Here is a 12,909-nt window from a genome sequence, read left to right on the forward strand (position 1 = left end):
TAAATATCTCAGATAAAAGTCGTGATTTCGTCCTGGTAATTTGGTGAGGACCTGACCTACTGAGCGTGCTGTGGCCACCCTGTTTTCCCCTCACAAAAATGGAGCAGCCTTCCCTCCCTGGCTACCAGGGTGCTGGCCTCTAGCGAGGGACAGCATCAGGTGCCTGCTCTCACTCCATCCACCAGCGAGCCAGCAGACCAGCCTCCTGATCTTTCCAGCATTGCTTCCCCGGGTGGCTCTCCCTATATTGACTGGGCACCTCTTGGGCAACCTCTGTCTCTTCAGAACCATCCTCCTCTTCCCCAAGCCAGATGCTGCTTTCCCACCACCATGCACACTAGCCATGCTGTCTGCTGCAAAATGCTGCAACAAGGGGGTTTTAAGCCAGTGTCAGGTGGGTCTCCAAAGGTCAGAGCTGCCCGAGAGGTGGCCGGCCGGGTTCTGTGGGTGCTGCAGCAAAGGGCCATGCAGCTGCATCTCAGTGGGGTACTCTGGTCTTGCAGCCAGATGATGTGCTGGTGAAAAAGATGTGTGATTGGTGCGCCGTCATTTTGAGTTGGAAAAGAAAACGGTGAGGAGCCTGCATTAATTAGTATTAAACTATGCTTGGCAGATGCTGGCTCCTCCACAAAGTATCTGTTGCTAGAGGGCATGAGAATATACCTGTTGAGCTGGATGGGTGAGGTACAGAGATAGTACCAGGGAGCAGGATGTACAGTGAGGTGGAGCAGAAACACGGGTGGTGTTCTTGGGTGAAAAACCACTTAAAAGCAAGTAGTGATGTCCATGAATTACACCTCCCTTTTCACCTTTTTTCACTTGGGCTCTGAAGTCAGCTGGTATTGAAGAGGAAAGGCAGGAAAATGCAACTGTGATTGCTGGTGACTGTGCGAGAGCTCTGGGAGAAAATATTCCAGCACATGGAAGTGGTCATGTGTTTCTGCTGGTGTTCCACCAGCAGATCATGGTGTGTCCTGCCGAGGAAGTCTCTGTGGTTATTTCCACTTGTCTGTGTGGAACACAAAGTTCAGGTACCTGAGGCACAGGGCAGGGAGGCAGGCACTGTAGGGAATCTGCATAAACTGGGACCCTCTTTAGGGACACACGATAATTAAGGCAAACATATAGAGAGCCTTTGGCTGGCATGAGGTCTTAATAAATAAAATTAAGCCACCTGCAGTTCATTGACTCGATTTTGTGACAGTCATTGGAGTGTACGAGCAAGTCCTGTACAGGAATGGGGATAGGGTTTTTTATTTATGTTTTCCCCTTCTTTACCTGTTCCTGGCAGGTGAAACTTAAGAGTTTGCAATAAAAAAATGGAAGGTACCAGCATAGCTGGCAAGGGCAATAATTCCTGGGCTCTCAGGTTGGTCTTCATCTGCCAGGAACCTCTGCCTCGGCCAGTCTCACAGGCAGTCAATGCTCGTGTCCACGTTCTCATGGGTTTCAGGGGAAATGAAGTGTCGCTTCAGCCTTTTTCCCTGCAAATCTTTGATTTTCCCACCACTACCCTAACAAAACCCTCCAGCACTGAACACAATACATCGTTAAACCTAAATTGATGCTTTCAGTATTACTGGAATACAAGTAAAGAGAATTTCAACACAGCATTAAAAATATGTCACCTTCGCTGTGGTATTGTACGGGAACTGACATGACTTCTTATTTTGTTTGCCCATGGAAGAGAACTGTCGTTTTCATTGCTAAAATATTTGTCCATTGGATGGAAATAATTACAAATGGAACAAAACAAAATGTTTTGATTAAATACAGGGCTGGTCTTGTTTTTTCCAGTAAATGTTTGATGTTTTCAATTCTCTTCCCCCTCTCCTGGGGGGATAATATAATGGATAGTTATAGATCACCTTCCATCTCAGAACACCCCAGATTGCACAGGGATTGCTCCCTTTGCCACTGAAACATTGGTACCCGTGGGGCAAACACCGGTGAACAATTTATCCCCCACAGGGTACCGCCATGAAGGTGAGCCATCTGCCATGGGCCGGGGGAGATCTCGGGAGCCAGACTCCATAACTCGTGCCAAAGCTAGGGGTGAACGCCGGAGTGTCAGATCTCGCTATCCCATGTCTGAGGAATGAAAACCAGCAGCTGTCTGAATTCCAGGGATGGTGCTGGGAATAGCTGTGATGAAACGAAGTCCCACCAACTTTGATCTTGGATCTCCTGCACAGGATTAAAGGGGTAGCTGAGTTTGGGCCTGAGGCACAGGCATTCGGGGAAGCAGCAGGGGGAATTTGCTAAGTTTTTGTGGGACTTTCCTGAGCATATGATGATAAAGCAAAGATAACTCTCTTTTATCATTGCAATCAATTTCTTTTAACTGCAAGTGCTTCAAGGCCCCTGCAGGACCACAGCCAGGAAGGACATTGGCGGGCTGCGATGCTCCCTCGTGGTGCTGCGTCGTTTGGGTTGAAGAGGTGATGCTTTCCACTGGATCAACCTTGTAAGTAAGAAAGGAGCAAGAAAAGATTTGTTTGCATGCATCCAAACACTTTCCTCATTCCTCCCGCTTTCTCCCGATCCTGATGTGATCGGTTCATATACCTGCCACTGCCCTGGGCTGTGGGCAGCTGCCAGACCCCTCCGGCTGCTGTCAGTCTGGGTCAGGACACCTTTGCAGGACTGGCTCCAAGAGACGGGACTGCTGTCTATACACATACAGCATTCGATCCCCACCGCTGTCAGAGAGAGGAATCATATTTCCCCCACCCTGCCCTCTGGGTAAGAAAAGGCAAACATATCATAAAGGTACCGTAATAAGTCTGCTAAAGATGTCTCTGCAGCCTCTTTCTCCTCCCCAAACTGGAATGTGCCTGAGCTCCTTCTGGTCTGCTTATTTCTTTTCTCTGGCAGCCCCTGGGGAAGGCACCTAATACCTTTTCACAAACATTATTTATGGGCTCAGAATGCCAGGAACGTGTCTTTACAAATAGTCTGTACAATATGTCCTGAGCCCTCCTGTCTGGCACCTAATTATGTCAGTCCACAACGCTCAGGTTTCTTTGGCTTTTTGCTGCAAGCCAGATTTACTGATCCTGGGTTGTTTCCATGCATGCTCTAATGACCTCTTGCACGGTAGCATCCCAACTGTTCACAACTCCTGCTGATTCCTGCTTAGGTCCTAGGGCCGATATTTAGTGTTTCAGGAAAAGAGCAAGGTCAGTGCTCACCCTGCAGTACCTGTGTTACCTTGCACAGCACCCAGGGATGCTACAGGCTTGCCCCACAGAGGGTGAGCTCACTGGATCTGTAGTGGACCATCTCTTACCTAGCACCACTCCCTTCCACGAGGTCTGTATCAATTAGATTCATCTATAGGTCCAAGTAGCAGCTCTGCTTCTGTACCCAGCACTAAGATTAAAGAGCAGGTACATACCAGAGGCACAGCTGTGGATACACTTTTTATCAAAACCACCTAAAAACCTTTCTTTGGATGAAAACCACTGGTTTTGTTAGGATTTCTGTCTTTTCAGGATCAAGACCACAGTGTAAAATCTTCTGAGAGAAGCTTGTTGGGTTTTGCCTCTCCTCTTGCCTAAAAGACAGAGGGAAAGGATGCACTTTTGTGGGTTTATAGTGCTTCCCATTCCCTGAGTCTGGGATACTTTATAAATGAGGTAGACTTTGGTCTCAGCGTAACAGCATGAAAGGAAATGTCTCACTCCCAGTCCAGAGTTTGAGACGAAATGCAAACAGTGTACCCAGCTGAAAGCATAGGGCAGGAACTGATCTGAGAGAGCATTTCATCTGGGTGCAAATATCAACATCTCTATTACTCAGTGAATACTATGTGACCCTTAATGACTGTAGTTGCATGAACACTCCAGCTTTACATTCAAGGCCCAGTGTAATATCTCTACCAGCACAGGTCCTGTAGCTTAACCGGTGTTGTTTCCACATGCCATAAGGCTTTCTGTGACTTGGGGGCTAAAAAAGAAGAGCATCACTAGGCTACCATTTATCATGGCTTGTCTTCTGCCCATCCCTTAGGTTGAGTCATTCATTCTTGGGCTGTGCAGTCTGACTTGATCACAGCAGAAGCTTTCAATATGAAGAGCAGACTCTTGAGGTGCAGAATATTTTGAGAGAAATCCTGGGAATTTTGATAGAAATTTGGCAAGGAGAGGGTATGTGCTGACACAGCAAAATACTCAGTGGGTTCACTGAGGCTGGTATTCCCCCCAGTTACTCCTGGATGTTTTACTGGCCATCTCAGCCCCTCTCCAAGACCTCATCTACAGCTACTCCGGTCTTCAAGGAAGGCTTCGTCTTCATGAACAGCGTTTTCTGAATGCTGGCAGAAAGGATGGGACCTGCTGACTTCAGACAAGATGCCAAAGCATGCAGATAAGCATGTAAATACTCTCTTAAAATTCATTTTAAAAGGAGAAAGGGATGAGGGGAGGGAAAACAAAATACTCAGAGATGCTGACTTGCCATCTACAGTCATCCTCCCTCGCTAGTGATTAATCATCATCTCCCCCTTCGAGCCCAACAGACCAGCTACACGCATTCCTCACTCTCTTTACTGCTGGAAAGAAATTTGCTTTTTGGCATGCCTTTCGTAGGATTCAAAATACCTTTGTGCTGCGGTGAGTGTGAGGGAAGGGAGTTTCGCTTCTCAGCAGATATGCTGAAGGCATGTATTATGGCATGGGCTCTCCACCCTACCCCAGTTGCAGGGAGCTGTTTGTGGCTGCCTGATCCCAGAGCTCTGGCACACGCAGCTGGAGACTCTGGGTCTATGACTATGGCTGCCTGTTGCCAGAGATCAATATGCTCTTGCAGCGTGGAAGACCTCAGTCTTCAAAAACTGAGTATGGAGGAATTGGAAGGAATGGGATATCAAAAGAGATAGCAGCTTCCCTTTACTGTCTGCATGCTGTGAACCAAGTGAATTTTGGGTCCTGTATAACAAAACATAAACAAATCACATTTGTAAGTGCAGTTGCAGGCAAACCATGTGCAAAGTAGATTCCCCTGAAGACAATGTAAGCCTAGTAAAGGTGTTGACTAAGCCCTGAGAAAAGGTTCTTAATGGCACAGACAGGTCCCTTTCCACCATGGCTGTGGTTCAAGAGGCCTCGAAGAAGGTGATGTGCATGGGAATCTGGCCCTCCTTACTGCTGGGGTTAAACCGGGGTCTGGCTAATGACGGAGCATTTCCTAATATTTGTAATGACAATTAAATGGGTAAAGAACATTTACTGGGTGATAATGCTTGTAGCTAGCCCAGTGTTACAAAAAGACAAGACGATCATCTCATGCAAACCAACTGTCAGGTGATGCGGCTGAATCACAGCAATCACAAGCCACAAAAGAAGGAGCCAATTTACTACCCATGCACAGAGTTTTGTGAACACCCTGGTGCTTGGACCTCTCTTGCATGTCAGCTCTGGGGTTTGCTTGTACATACATGTGCTCTCAGCCTGTAGTAAGATCTCAACATGCATGTCTGGTACATTGAGCTCATGGATGTTTGTGTACCCCCTTTGCCTGCCAGCAAAAATTTCACAAGAGTTTTCTTTTAGCATGACTTAGAGGTCATTGTCTCATGTGACACTCGAAAATGTAATCATTCCTGGTTGGACGTGTGACCGTGAGGAGCAGCAGGGAGCTGGCATGTTCAAACGTAGGTAAGGACTCAGAGCCCACACCTCTGCTGTGCAGCACGTCCAGAGCTGCACCCAGTGATCAGCTTTGCCACATCCTTTAGACCCAGCCTGCGAACCACCAGCACCCCGCGGGACACAGGCTGCAATCAGCCGTGCTGTGACCCCCAGTCTTCATGGGGCGATCAGATTGGCAGGAGTGCTGGGTAGGTAGCAAGCTGCAGCACAGCAGCATTTCTGTGCTTTCCCTCTCTGCCTCAGCCGTAACATTTTCATTTCTTGCAGCCACAAGCAAAGAGGTGGTTGAGGGACCGTGGGAGCTTTGTCCAATGGGGCTGGATGACTTCCAGGGTCTGGAGCCAGCTTGCCTACCTGGGGTGCCTGGAAATGAAGTCATAAGCTCCGATCCTAGTACCTATTCACATTGAGTGAGAGCAGCCTGCAGTTTTGAAGCAGAAGGTTATCAGGGTAAGTGCTGTTTCTCATCATGCATGAAGTTAGTGTCTGCCTGAATGCACAGCCACAAATGATCGCAAAGAGCCAAACAGTTACGGGCAGAGAAACCAGGAGAAGATTTTGTTACGGTTACCTGAATGTAAGCCAGGAAACACTTTGCTGACAGAACTTATGCTTGAAAGATTTGAACCAGGTGATGAGCTGGATAAAACTGTCATTTCTTAGCAGATGTCATGTTCTCAGTTACAAGCAGAAGTGCTGTAACATCCAGACCTAATCATGGTGAAAAAAACACAAATGACCCCTTAAGCAATGCCTGAATAAAAGCTGTGTATTCAAATGCCAGGCTGAGAGCTCACTGTAGCTGTCAGACTAATGTGGTGATGCTTTTATCACTTTTGCAGCAGCTTTTTAAGGAAAGGATCCTGGCCCCCAAACGAACGGCTTACCTGCTGAAGTGTAACATCATGCTATCACTTCTCTTCCCTGACAACCATAATCCTGGTCTGTCTTGTCTGGGCTGCATGCTGCAGCAGGAGCTAGAAAACTGAGAGCTGTATCTCGAAAAACCTTGGGGTGTTGACGTACAGAATGGTGGGTGGTGTTACTTAGATGTCTTTGTAAACAAACAAATGTGGCTGATTAAAGCTAGAGGGCCACGGAGGTTTCTGCCTCCCTCTGCACACCCCACCTTTTTCTTGGCAGATACAGGGATTTCAGGTTACTCAAACAGCCAGGTTGGAAACAGGTGTCTCAAGAGCTGCTTGACCATGGGGTTCAGCTCCTGTTGACAGAGACAGAACAAATCTGGAGGAAGGCCGCAGCACCATAGCATGATTTTCTCGCAATAATGGTGGGATGTTTCAGTCCAGCAAATGCTATCCCTGGCCCCCTGCAGCTCGGACTGCCAGAGGAGAACTTGGCCGTTTACTAACACAGAAGGGGTGGCAAACATGCTCCTGCTTCACTGATCAACACATCCTGCCTTACGTATTTCAGGCACACAAGCTACATAATTAAAACCAAGGCAACAGCAGTTTCTTGGAGACTGTGCAGCCATCTAGCGTTGTCATATATATAGCATGCTGGTCACCTGCCCAGACCCCAGATACCTTCAGAGCTTTTTTCCTACATGTCTTGCAGCTGAATGTTTAAGTTGCAGGAGATTTAAACTTGCCAGTCCACTGATCTCGATCTGCAATTTCTGACCATCCTAAAGATTGTTCTTGTGGATAGAGGAGAGGATCTTGCTACAGTATTTCTTTTAGCCAGAGCAAGTATGCGTTGTTATTATCAGGAAGAGCAACCAGGGTGTCCGAGGCTGCTACTGCTGTGTTTTAACAGTTGTTGATTCTTAAGCAAAAACCAAAAACAAACAAACAAACAAATTAAACCCCCAGAAAAAACCCAAAAACAACTAAATTTGTAGATCAGCGAGCAAACTTCAGGGATGCCACTGCTACCTGCCACAGTGCTTTGGAAACTTTCTCATTTGCTCAGCAATAGGAAAGCCATGTACATATATCATGAATAAGACAAAGACAATAGCCTGAATCTGTATCTCTCACTTTTCTCATCTAGAGAAAGCTATCTCCCAGCTTCCTCTCTGGCCATTCAGCAGACAGGGTAATTAGTACAAGGAACTACTTTTACAGTTTGTAGTAAATTAGTAGGGCAACCTGCGCAGGTAAGGAGCACGATGAAATGATGCACATTCTTGTATTGCATACCACAGTGACAAGTAAATCTCAAAGGTGACAGCCCAGGGTTACTGCGACTTAGCAGCAGCCCCTTGGCCAACCCAAGAACAGAACTGTCTTTGTTTACAATCTGCATTTTTCTACACTCTTATCTGCTCTCTTGCACTGTAATTTCGCCCAGCCCTCTCTGTGCCACTGGGTTCATCTTTCTCCACACCTTGCATTATACTGTCCAGGTGTGTTGTGAGGGACTTTGAAACTAAAGGTGATGGACTAGTGACTTTCTGCACTGCAATAACAAGTTGCCAACTACTGAGGTAAAAAAAATAATAAATTGCTTCTGGATAGAAGTTATGTGTTATAACCTCTTTGCTTGGGCTAAGCAGTGAGTGGAGATGCCATGCAGACACATCATTTTCTGGATCCTGCTACGCTTATGGAAGGTGCTACCAGCTCTGCCAGTTTAACACCCTTTGCTGGTGAAAATAGCCCTATTCCCAGCCCCTAAGGATCTACCCCACAAACAATTTACATAAACACTGCCTTACTCCCCTTGTTACCTCAGACCTTTGGCACCAGTTACTGAAGTCTCAGTCTGGAGAATATTTGGAGAGGAGCAGTGACAAGCAGCACTTACTCATTCCACAGCCATAGCTGGATCTGGAGGAGGATGTTTGTCCACATCACCTTACTCATGTGTGCTAAGCCACGGTAAGTGCCGTTGTATGCAGGACTGGACATGAATCTTTTGGACATTCCCCTTCTAAGTGTCTGTCTTTCTGTCTGTGGGATGTTAAAGACAGGCCATGATGTGTGTCCAACCGGCTCTAGCCACAAATGACTGATCTGGTAGCATTTACCTGGAATATTTTTTTAAGTTGTGTTTTACAAAGCCCTTCACTGCACCAAGCGTTGTAGGTATTGGATAGCTGAATGCCACCAAAGAGATGGCTAATTAATTACTAGTTTGTCATTTATTTCTGATGACTTTTACCAATAAACAGGGAAAATAATATTCCAGCCCTAAATTATGACTAGTTGAATGCAGAAACGCTCTGCACAAAGACAAATGCTCCCCTAGAGGCTAAGAGAGCCAGTCTCCTGTTGCAGGGGGTCCTGGGCTGGGGTGGTGCAGCCCTGGTGCTGGGAGGCAGGGTAAGGGTTGCTACACAACAGCAGTCTCGCCCTGCAAAAATGAATGGCAATTGTGATGTTGAGCCATCCTCAGGGAGCCACAGCTCTGCTAACCACCAGCAAATCCCTTCCCACCCCAAACAGCTTACAGACGAGGTACTGGGCAGAGCAGGAAACGGCTGAGACAAAACTGTCTGATTTAAGTGACAATCTGAGGTAGGGTGGTGTATGTCTCACTGCCTCCCAATTCTAAAAATGGCTTTAATGGTATTACAAAATTACGTGTACAGATAGAGAAGTAAGATGGAACATTTGTGTTCTATTATGTATTTTACCGAGAGGCTTACTTTCTTTGGATAATAGAGATAAATTCTGCTTCTTACGATTTCTGGGCAGGACTGACCTTATGGTGTTTTTTAAAAGTAGTGGAGGTGTTAACATTTATATCCCAGCCAAAATCTTTGCAATTTCATTTCCCCACGTGCTCCTGAAGTTCTAGTTACATCTTCATCCCTACTTCCTGCCTGCAACTGCTGTTGGGAGCCACTTAAGCCACCACCATGTTCCAGCTTGGATGCATTTCAGTTGTCATCCAGGCCATTAATCTACTCTAACGGTGTAGTTTGGAAAGCACTTTAGGTCTCACAGAACGAAAGGTGCCTTAGAAAATAAAGGTTTCCTTTGTTTATTCACTGCAATGTGAATTCACTTGAGAATAGTTGCAAGTGAATCAGAAGCTTGGAAACGGCTGCATTCAATTGCCACAATGCCAATAACTTTATTAGGGGGTTAATAACATTCCTCACTGCAAACATTCCCTCGCATCTATGCAGAACCATCTCGAGTTCACCTCCAAACTACACCTTGCAAAGCAGAATCACTTTTACATAAACCACATTACAGCATCCAGAAAGTCTCTAAGGCTTTGGGAATGAGAAGAATGCTATCCGCTTCAGTTATTACTAGACTTGTTATGCTGCTGCTTCTTTGCTCCTCCTCTCTCCCTTCCCAGGTCTCTTTTTAGAACCAGGAGCTCTGGTCCCAATGTGTGTGGAGAGCCAAGTTTCAAATAGTGATCCCTTTGACAGTCAGCTGCAAGAAATTACCAGCACAGCATTTTTTTTTAATGGATGTGAGGCGATAAGCCCAAAGTATTCTGACAGCTTGTGTTATTTAGGTGAAGCTAAAGTGTTTGTGTTCTGAATACTTACGGTAATGTCTTGGGAAAGAGCGTTTTCCACCAGTTAAGGGAAGGACAGCTCCCGGTTGGGTTTTAGGGGCTCTTCTGCCCTCCCGTGACACAATCAGAAGCGTCGAACTAAACATTTGGAATCATAGAATCATTTGGGCTGGAAAAAGCCTTTAAGATCATCAGATCCAACTCTTACTCTAGCACTACCAACTCCATCACTAAACCATGTCCCTAAGCACCAAATCCAGGTGTTTTTTAACCACCCCCAGGGCCGGTGACTGCACCCCCCCCACGGGCAGCCTGTTCTAGTGCTCGGCCGCCCATCCAACCTAAACCTCCCCTGGCATATCCCAGCATTGCCAGGTCCACCGCTAAACCACGTCCCTAAGCACCGCACCTACGCGTTTTTAAGCAGTTTTTCAGAGCGCTCCTTGCGCGGTGGGATGGCCGGCCCTTGCGGCAGCCCCGCTCCCTGCCGGGGTGCAGGGGCGGGTGCCGGTCCCACCGGCTGAGGGAAGCAAGGCGGCCGGGCCCCGGCAGTTTCAGGGCATCGGGCCGCCCGCCTCAGGGCCCGAAGCACGGGCTCACTGGAGCGGAGGGACGCAGCCCCGGGCCCTCTGCAGCGGAGCAGGCGGTGTAACGGAACGCCGGGCAGCGTAACCAGCAGCCAAGATGGCGCCCGGGCCGGCCCGGTAGTGGGCGGAGCGCGAAGTCTCGCGGGAGCACCGCCGCCTCTCGCGCGGCTTGGCTAGCGCGCGGTTTTTGATCTCGCGAGGCGGGCGGGCCCCGCGCGGGGAGGCCGCGAGCGCGGGAGCTAGTAGGGAAGGGCTGCTCGTGCCGTACCGCCTCGCGCCCAACGGCCCCGGCGCGCGCCGTGCCGGCCTGGAATATGGCCAGCAGCGGCGGTGAGGCCCGGGGGGCGGTGAGGGCCCCGGGGGATGGTCATGGCCCGGGGGTGGTCAGCGCCGGGGGGTGAGGGCCCTGGGGGAGTGGTCAGGGCCCAGGGGGGATGAAGGCCTGGGGGTCTCGAGGGGCGGCGGTGAGGGCATGGGCGGTGAGGGCCCCGGGGTGAGGCCCTGGGGGGCAGCGGTGAGGGCATGAGTGGTGGGGGCCGGGGTGAGGTGCCCGGGGACCGGCGGTGGGGTGCCAGAAGTAACCGTGCGGTCACTGCAGAAGCGTTGGGCGCGGAGATGGGGGAGCAGGCGGAGGCGGCGGTGATCACACCGGCCATGCTGAGGGAGGAGGAGCAGCTGGAGGCGGCGGGGCTGGAGAAGGAGCGGCAGATGCTGCAGAAGGTGAGGGGCGCCCCCCCCCCGGGCAGTGGGGTCTGTCTGGGGCCGTTCGTCCGCCCGTATGCGGGCCGGGGCCGCGTGTCGCACACCTCCTCTGGTGTCAAAACAAACAAGCCTGAGGAGAAGCTGTTAAAAGTTCAGGCGGTGGCTGTGATTCACAAGCGCCTTTGATCATCCACGGGAGGCTGTTTGGGTTTTTGGCGTGGTTTTTGTTTTTTTGTTTGTTTTTTACGTTAGGCATTTAAGTTTGCAATGAGAAGACTGCCTCTTTACTTTTGTTGTTCCGAGCCTAAAAATCTTAAGATATCATGCCTTTAAAGTAAAGCTAATTTCAGAAAGGCTAGTAAGTTCACAATCTTTTGAATTTCTATTTGAAATATTAAAGGCAAGACTTTTTTGTTTGCAGTTTCTGTATGCATATATCTGGCTGCTTTTCTTCTTTTTCCTCCTTAATTTATTAAAAAAAAAAAACAACAAAAAACAAGCACCAAACAGACGACCTGAGTAGATGACCTCAGCAGGACAGTTCTCTAAATCCCATTTATCCTTTCCAGAAATACGTACAGTTAAGCCTTTCTTTTAGTAGCAGGTAAAGTTATAGTTTGTGGAGCTACTGTATCAAGGAAGCAGCTTAGCTTAAAATGCCTAGCCAAAAAGGATGGGTTTATTCCAGTCGTTCCTCATGTCTGCTCTCCTGCTCTTCTATGCATGCAGTTGTGTGGGCACCCCTAAATTGAGGGGAGTGGGAGCTGCTTGAGTTGGCATTGCTGCCAGGAGAAATGTACGTGTAATACTACTGAGAGCTGATGTTTGGTTTGTGTACTTCCGTTTGCTTATGTTGCAGGAAATATAGATTGCCTCAAGGAAATGATACATCAGTAACATAAAATGACATAATCATTACTACATTTCATGTCTCTTGCTGTGAAAATTTTCATAGGTTGATATTAAGCATTGGTTGATACTAACCGATCTTTTGGAGAGAACGTGAAAACATGATGCTTCTAGGTGTGTGCTGATAAAAATTATCAAGGTGGCAGAATGCTATATAAGGTATTGTATTTCAGGCATGACTCCAGTTTTGCTCTTGTGGGAGTTGTATTCTTAACTAATGCTATTACTCATAATACTCGAGAAATCATTTTCAGTGGGTTTTTTTCCTGTCTTAAAAATTTAAGCATTGTTCTAAGGACATGAAAAATACAATTTTGAAGGCCTAGGAACTAATTTTAATTCCTCTTTTCACTGAGGAAAGTTGTGATTTATAAAAGTACGCTTTCAGGCTGCAGCGTTTTGTGATGCTGTAGTTAGAAAATAATACTTTATCATTCCAGAAGCTTCATAATCATTTTCCTTGCAAACAGTAAGTCATGACAGAGCCTATACAAACTTCTTTTCAGGTATTCCTTGATCAGACTTGAAAATGAAAATTTGGAGGCAATGCTTTTGGAGGGTAAGGAGGAAACCCTTGCAGAGCAAATTATCCCATTGCACAGGAA

At 47.7% G+C, this 12,909-nt stretch overlaps 1 protein-coding gene across 2 annotated transcripts in view; it reads left to right on the plus strand.

Moving 5' to 3' along the window:
• Positions 1 to 5,428: 5,428 nt before the first annotated feature.
• Positions 5,429 to 12,909, plus strand: part of HELLS (helicase, lymphoid specific) — a 30,587-nt gene continuing 23,106 nt past the window's right edge. The window contains exons 1-3 of one of the 2 annotated variants that reach the window (XM_056350752.1): positions 5,429 to 5,660; positions 5,922 to 6,104; positions 8,358 to 8,503. Coding sequence is in view for 1 of the 2 variants with exons in the window: in XM_056350751.1 (XP_056206726.1) it covers positions 11,008 to 11,023; positions 11,292 to 11,413 (138 nt within the window). In the remaining variant the exon portion in view is untranslated. Of the gene's footprint in view, positions 5,661 to 5,921; positions 6,105 to 8,357; positions 8,504 to 10,870; positions 11,024 to 11,291; positions 11,414 to 12,909 lie in introns of those variants that run through there. The other variant, XM_056350751.1, reaches the window with a different exon arrangement.

The sequence above is a fragment of the Falco biarmicus genome, chromosome 9 (genome assembly GCF_023638135.1).
Source record: "Falco biarmicus isolate bFalBia1 chromosome 9, bFalBia1.pri, whole genome shotgun sequence".
Taxonomy (NCBI): Eukaryota; Metazoa; Chordata; class Aves; order Falconiformes; family Falconidae; genus Falco; species Falco biarmicus.